General features: G+C 33.0%; 1 protein-coding gene across 1 annotated transcript in view; it reads left to right on the forward strand.

The window, feature by feature from the left end:
* The window catches only part of LOC148302599 (uncharacterized), a 29842-nt gene extending 22455 nt beyond the window's left edge, over nucleotides 1–7387 (forward strand). Inside the window, exons 2-4 of the mRNA XM_088271358.1 lie at nucleotides 608–770; nucleotides 5236–5395; nucleotides 6489–7387. Of these exons, the coding sequence (XP_088127484.1) occupies nucleotides 608–770; nucleotides 5236–5395; nucleotides 6489–6680 (515 nt within the window). The 3' untranslated portion in view covers nucleotides 6681–7387. The remainder of the gene's footprint in view (nucleotides 1–607; nucleotides 771–5235; nucleotides 5396–6488) is intronic.
* The last annotated feature ends 528 nt before the right edge of the window (nucleotides 7388–7915 follow it).

A 7915-nucleotide genomic window follows, 5' to 3' on the forward strand; every position in this document is an offset into this window, starting at 1 on the left:
CCTACCCCTGCGGTGAAGCGGCGTGATGGTTAGTTAGTTAGTTAGTTACATATCAACATAGTTGACGAAGAATATGGAAGTCTGCGTATTTACAGAGATTACGATCCGTCATAGGCTGGTTTAATAGATTAATTTATGTATGTGAAAAATTAACCATGAATGACAATAACACTGTATATATAAAAAAAAGAAAACTCATTTTGAAATTTTACTATTTCGTGCACAAAAAATAATTAAATTGTTTTAAACTTTAACTTGTAAGTATTTCGACTCAACACAGGCTATGCCTAAAGAGCCAAAATACAGATAATTAATATGTACATACCAGTATATATTTAACTAATAAATAAATATGGTATAATTTATACGTCGCTTCACGATCAAGTTCGCGTCTACAGTACGCTGTCAGTGATCAGTGATCACTTTAAACACGTGTATAAAGTGATCCCTTAAACCGACCCAGTTCTTAAACCCTGTAAATACCTGACTTCCATATACTTATTCATCTATGTTGAGATGTCAAAATCTAGTGATTTAAATTTGTAAAATAAGATAAGATAAACGTTTCATCTCAAGTTGAGGATAATCTTACTTTCGTAATTTTTAGATGAGTGCGGAAAACGCAGCGTGGCTATATCACCCGAGAACTCGAAGCAACGCAGGAACAAGCGTCACAGGGATAGGAGCAGCGACAGAAGCTGCGATAGGAGCGAGGAGAGATGTTGGCACGAGCACGACCCCTGCTTACTGCAAAGCCCGGAGATGCAAAGGTAAACTTATACTTAATATATTATTTTTTGACATCTCAAAAAAGATGAAGGAATATATAGAAGTCTGGACATTTACATGGCTTACGCCTATCATAGGCTGGTTTAAGTGATTAATCAATTAACTAGTCTATGATGATTGTAAGCCCCGTAGATAGTGTCACGCAGGCGTGTGTTGTAGATGTATACATCAGACGCTGTATATGAACAGAGAGGTACCACACGTTATGTAAGTAATATTTATCATCGTATTTTGTGATATATTATTATATTTTTTCGAAATCTCAAAAACATCGTATCACGGACACACATCTCATATTTTAGTTATCACAGTGTAAAATCGAAATAAACATAATATTTATAACGGAAATTTCATATTGCTGTATTTCTTTTGATGTAATCCTTATCTCTATGTATCTCATACAAAATCTCTATTAAAAAAAGACTTTTCACTTCTATCACGAGTACGATCCTGCACGCGCATTATTATTATTATATATATTTTTTAAAGCATTTTAAATTATATATAATATCATGCAACATTTTGAGTTCCAGGGTCCTTTGGCCTGCGTTGTTTGCCATTTCGATACAGGGTATAAATCTTCAGTGACCACTCCCCCTAATTTATATGTTTGTTATGTGTTTTGGGTCGTTTTTATAACAATGGTTTACTAGAACCCTTGAGAAAATTAAGGAAACATCCATCACAACCTCTTTTTGGAATATTTGTTCGTTAAGCCACCACGGAACTCATTCCGCACTAGTTACTATTGGTTATTTCAACATAGTTTTAAAGAGCTTGAATGGGTAATTAGCCTCTCTGTTTAATTTGTATTAATTTATCAAATCTGCTGCAGATTTTCTGCTCAATAAAAAGCTTCTTTTCATCTCACCAATAGATGTCTCTTGTAAAGTTCTAGTGATTCAAATGTTTTAAAATTGGTTCATATATATATAGAACTTGCAAGAATTTGAGTAGTGCGGTCGTCAATAATAGGTAGAATTGGTAAATGTTACACGTGTGTAAAGTGATCACGTACACCAACCTATGACAGTCGTCAGCCCCGTAAATGCCCAGACTTAATAATATTTATAAATTTTAATTTTGTTACAAAAAATACTCGTGATAATATTTTCATTTAATTTTAGTTGGCAAGATTCTTTATCAAAAATACAATATGTTTGTCACTATATATTATTAATTGTCAAGAAGAAGAGACCACATTCAGGAAAATGAAATGTGTCGTGTTTTCTTAATAATTCCTACATCAAAGTTGCTGTTAGAACTAATAATATTATCTTTTAATTAGAAATTTCCCAGGAATGCGATGCTTGTATAAAGGAAATATTCATTACATTCTCGTGCTGCTGAAATGGAGTCATGTTTCATTGTAATTAAGGCAACCATTTTTTAGTCATCAAAATTTATTAACAATTTTATTTATATTGTTAAATGTTGGATTGTTATCCGAAGAAAGTTATATGCTTTGAGACGCTTGAAAACGTGATTTTTAATTTTATGTATCTTTTAAGTTGTCCGGCTATTTTATGGATAAAATTTTGAGTATGTCCAAATTTACCTTAAATGCAAATTTTGAACGTGTTTATAATTTTTTTTACTTAGTAGATTAAGGAATAGGTTAAATAAACATACTGCAAAACGAGAATGACTATTCCACATATGGATTACTGCTCAACAATATTTAACAATATTATTGGCAAATGAAGTAAATTTAAATGGATTAGAAATTATACAAAATAAAGCGATGAGAATAGTACTCAAGAAAAATAGATATAATAATATCGAAAAAATGAGAGAAGACCTCAACTGGTTATTTATAAGAAAGAGACTAAAATTGAATATGCTGATCTTTATATATAAATATTTAAACGATAAATTACTCAAATATTTTGAGGATAAAATAGTGTTAAACAAACATTTTCATGAACATATTACTAGAAATAAGGATAAAATAAGACTGACGTTGTTGAAAAAAAACGAGTCACAAAATTGTTTAATGTATAAGAGTTTGAAAATGCATGATGAGATGCCTGAATGTATGAAGAATGAAAAGAGTCTGAAAGAATTTAAAAATAAATGTTTTGTTTAGTTCAATTTTGACATTTTATCACAGATTAAGAAGACTATAGTAGTCTGGCTATTTACAGGGTTAATCCGGTTAGGATCTTGCACATGCACATCTAAATACAAGCTTTTTTAATCCGGCCATAGATGGCCGGTGAACTCACATATAAAGTGGCATGAGATTTACGATAAATGTACATTTCTACAAGTCCAAAAAAAATATTAATGTGGTTGTCAATCATCGGTAAAATAATAAATGTTGCACGGGTGTTAAGTAATCACTAAACGCGCCTATGACAGGTCGTAAGCCCTATAATTACCCAGACTTCTATGTATTTTTTCATCTATGTTAAGATGTCAAAATGTAAATATAATTCATAAGTGGAGATACCCAGATTTGTGAACAGGTATTTGGACATCCTCGAAATGCTGTGAATAAAATAACTGGTTAAATAAATGTTTTAATATATTATTCTCAATATTATTAATATTTAAAGCATTTACTTTGTGGTTAGTCATTTTTACTTATTTATTTTTTAACAAAAATGTTAATAATGTTAGTATATAACCACTCATCGAGATATTTATGTCTACCGGTTTTGAGACGTACCCGTCTCTTCGTCAGGACAATCATTACTACAGCATGCAAACAATACCACCCTTCACCACCATAGCACCATTTACACACTTAAAACTATACAAAATTTTTAACACATGTGATTTTTTAATATATATTTAAATCATTAATAGATACAATGAATATTATTTTTTGACATCTCATCAAAGATGAAGAAGAATATGGAAGTCAGGGCATTTACGGGGTTGACGACCGTCGTAGGCTATAATCCAGGATTCGGATCTCACATACTAATATAAGAGTTTCTGCTTAATTAAAAAGCTTCTTTACATCTCACCAATAGATGTCTCTTGCGAAGTTCTAGTGATTCAAGAACAAAGTTTCTAAATTGGTTCATATATATAGAACTTCCAAGAATTTAAGTAGTGTGGTTGTCAATAATGGGTAGAATTGGTGAATGTTACACGTATGTAAAGTGATCACTTAAACCAGCCTATGACGGTCGTCAGCCCCGTAAATGCCCAGACTTCCATATTCTTCTTCATCTTTGATGAGATGTCAAAAAATAATATGAAAATAACTCCTGTAATTGGAGATAATCCAGATTTTGTGAACAAGTATTTGGACACGCTAAAAATGTTGTAGATACAATGAAAATGTTGCGAAAAAACTTACTCTACTGAAACTGAAAAAGGTAATATTACTTAAATATGTTTGCACCTAAATATTCATTGACTGTTTTTCTTTCCTCTTTATAATAATTCATACAACCTTACAGTATAATAAAAGATGGAAAGTATTGTTAGAGTTCTAAAACTCAACGAAATAATAAATTATTTATTTGAATTTTTTGGTCACCTTTGTCCCCCGATAGGGTGGCGTTAAGGGTAGCTCATGATAGGGGATGGGACTCGGTGAATGTGATACAAAGCCTGATTAGAACACGTGTAGGCAGAAGATTGACGACACGTTTGTGTTTTTTTCTCTCGAATTTCGTCAGCAGTTGGAAACATTTTCGAAACACGTGTTACTATTAATTAGCTTTTGTAAACCCAGCCAAACGCCAGGTCGTAAGCCCTGGAATGCTCAGACTTTCATCTTTTTCATATAAAAAGAATGATAGATGTTTCATAGGCGCTGTGGCATAGTGGGTAGACGCTCGACCGTGAAACTGGCGTCACGGGTTCGATTCCCGCCAATTGTAAAATAAATTCGAGATACATTTATTTTCAATTGGTCGGGGTGTTTGTGATGTATTTTTCACATCTACTTTCCCTGTCCTTATTATCCTACCCGCAGACAACTCTCTAAAGTAGAGGTTTTGAGGGTTATTCCTTAAAAAAAAGAGTATTTATGTGGCTTACGACCTGTCATAGTCTCGTTTATCACTTTATAAACGTGTAACATTCACGATTCTGACCATGATTGACCACTACACTACTCAAATTTGTGGAATCCGTATATATGTCGTAAATCTCATGACGCTTTACGTGTTTGGTTGACTGGAGCCATCTATGGTTGGATTGAGAAAGCTTTTATTTAGCAAAGACCTTTTTATTTTAATGTCAGCAAGATAATAACCTGGATTTTTTTTTTACATACTGGGCGACGTCTGCAAACATGATTCATATGCGAGCTCGCGACAGTATCTATGGTTGATTTGAATTTTTATGAATATGATTGTTTCAAGTTTTTTATTGAGCAGAGACTTAATATCTCCAAAGTGGAGTAGCCTTGTTTTGTGGACAAGGATTTAAACACACCCAAAATGTTATTTACTGTCAATAAAACCAATTTGGTTTCAGGCACGCAGATATACTCGGCTCCGTGGTATCTCTGGGTGGTGGAGAGGAGTGCGTGGTGGTCCTGGAGAGGGAACGAGCACGCACGCGCACGAGACGCAAGCGCAGAAGGCGCCGACACCATAGGACCATCATCGTCGAATCCATAGACGAGAGAGTCAAGGTAAATCACCATGAAAAAAATCGTTTCCTCTCCATCACATGTTTAACTAAAAATTAGGATGATTTTTTCAAATTCAATTCAAACCCGTATCCGCACCTTAATGGTGCATAGGGCACTGCATTATATAAACACAGTAATATCTTGATCGTTAACACGAAGGAAAGGTGATCAGCCTTCCACTTCAGGTACCAGTCAAGGGTAATATTGAATAAATATTAGAGTGAAAAAATCACTTATATTTATTTAACCCCCCTCCCTGGGATGAAAGCTTTCAAATATAAATTCACAGTTTAATCGGGATACAATTTCATGTTGTTTCACATTTTTTAAAAATTTCGCCACATAGTTTTAAAAAAAATTGATATGTAAGCGCAGATCTGTCAGGAAGCCTAGATTCTTCTGCATCAGATCTGAAAATGCGGTGGGACAGCTTTCAATATACAATATAAAAGAGTTATTCATAATTGGATACTGGAAATGGGTAGATCTGAAATCGATCACGTCATTCGGCCATGTCGTATTTGATTGTATGGTATAAACAATTTTTTTCCATTATAATTTTATAAACAAATAATCTCTGCACGGTAAAACTCAGTCTGGGTACATTTTTATAATTTGTAATTTATTATGATGTGCATGATGATGAAATTAAGTTAATAAAATATTCTTGGAACCATTGTATTATTAAGGAGCAAGTTTTTTGCACCAATGATTTATATTTTTAAAATATAATTTTTAGTGAATATGCGTAACAAGTAAAAAAAACATAAATAACATTTCAAATCCGTAAAATGAAAATGACTGAAATCGCAGTATAGTAATAAAAACTATACATAAGTATAACCTAACCAAAAATTTGTTAATTTTTAAAATCAGATGACTAGTGACATCTCTGTACAGCTTTTCCGTACATTATTCCTTACGTACTCATACATTTTCCAGAAGGCTTAGCCGAGACGCAAACCATTTATCTTCATGTTGAATAAACAAAATATTTTATTGTTCTAAATGAAAATATCCGTATTTAACGATATGGAAAATTGTTTTAATTAATGTTTTTAATGTTATTATTGATATTATTTTATTGCTTTAGGTTATTGACCCTGATGAACTGCCCAGGAGAGCACGATGGACAATCATGGTGACGGCGTGCTTACTGCTTTTTCTCTGCTTACTCTTAGTGGGAGTTACCTTAAGGATGGCGCCCTTAATAGACGATATGGGTAAGTCAATAGAAAATACAAACATAAATAAATTTATTGATTTTTTTGTTATATTATTTTGAATGAATATTGATCAAAACGACTTGTAAATAATGATTTACATTGATGTCTCAGCATAGACGAAGATGTTTAATGAGATGGGAATTTAGAATCCTAGCTATTTCTATGAATTATGTCATTTGGCTGGTTTAGGCGACCACTTTCAGTAAATATTGATAAGCTAAGATAAGCATTATCGATGAAATTAAGAAAGGTATGTTGAGATGGTTTGGGTACGTGAATCGAATGAGTGAAGAAAGAACTGTTAAATTAAACTTATGATGTGAATGTTGTTGGAAATGGAAGCAAAGGAAGACCGAGGAAAACTTGGCATGAGAAAGTATTTCAAATACTTGAATGTGCTCAGGTCAGGAGTCGGAATAATCCACGTGTACAAATTAGGAGATGTAGGAATGTGGAAGAGGCGAAGATTGTTTGCAAAAACAGATTAGTCTCGTATTCTATTCTTTTCACCTACCCTCTGCGGAAAAGTAACTTATGGGTTAGTTAGTTAGTTGGTAGTGATCGCTTTAACCACTGTGTAACAATCACCATAATGGATCACTGACTGTGAGTTAGAGGCACTAGCTTCGACTCCGTAAAAAGAAAAACTACCTAAAAAAGAGTTAAAATCCAACTTTAATTTGAATGTTTTGCAATCAAAACGGTAACATATTTTATTTCCCAAGTTCTAAATATTTTCAAAAAAAGATCAAAGGACAAAAAAAAATACTTCACGGTAACCCACATAATATAGAGAAGAACAATTTAAGTTCTCAGTTGTCAAATATTGACATTCAAAATGGATGTTACCATTTGGACGTATAAAAGAGATTGGTAGTCAAAATTAAAAATTCCTAAACGTAATAATGGTTTGATCACGCTAGATCCGGCCTGTAGTCTTTGTATCCGGCCTCTGGGATTTTATATCCGCTTCCCGGAAATTGTGGGTCAGCTACGGAATATTTTTTCCGAAATTTAAAATGTTCGTAAGATTCTCTTTATAAGTATTCCGATGTGAAAATAACTAAGAAAAAAAGTAGTATAAAAGTTCCTGATTTATACATGTATATCTTGTGACATCTTTGTGGGATATAATACCACGTTACACAATGTCAAAGTGTCAATCCTATTTAAATAGCAAAATTTATGAGCCAAATGTAGCTGGAACACGAAGCAAAGGAAGACTTGGCACAATCAGGTATGTCAAATACTTGAAAGCGACCTGGACGGGAGTCAAAATAATCGACGGGTAAAT

This window comes from Brachycentrus maculatus, unplaced genomic scaffold, assembly GCF_059751285.1.
Source record: "Brachycentrus maculatus isolate JH-2025_06_01 unplaced genomic scaffold, ASM5975128v1 h1tg000438l, whole genome shotgun sequence".
Lineage (NCBI taxonomy): Eukaryota > Metazoa > Arthropoda > Insecta > Trichoptera > Brachycentridae > Brachycentrus > Brachycentrus maculatus.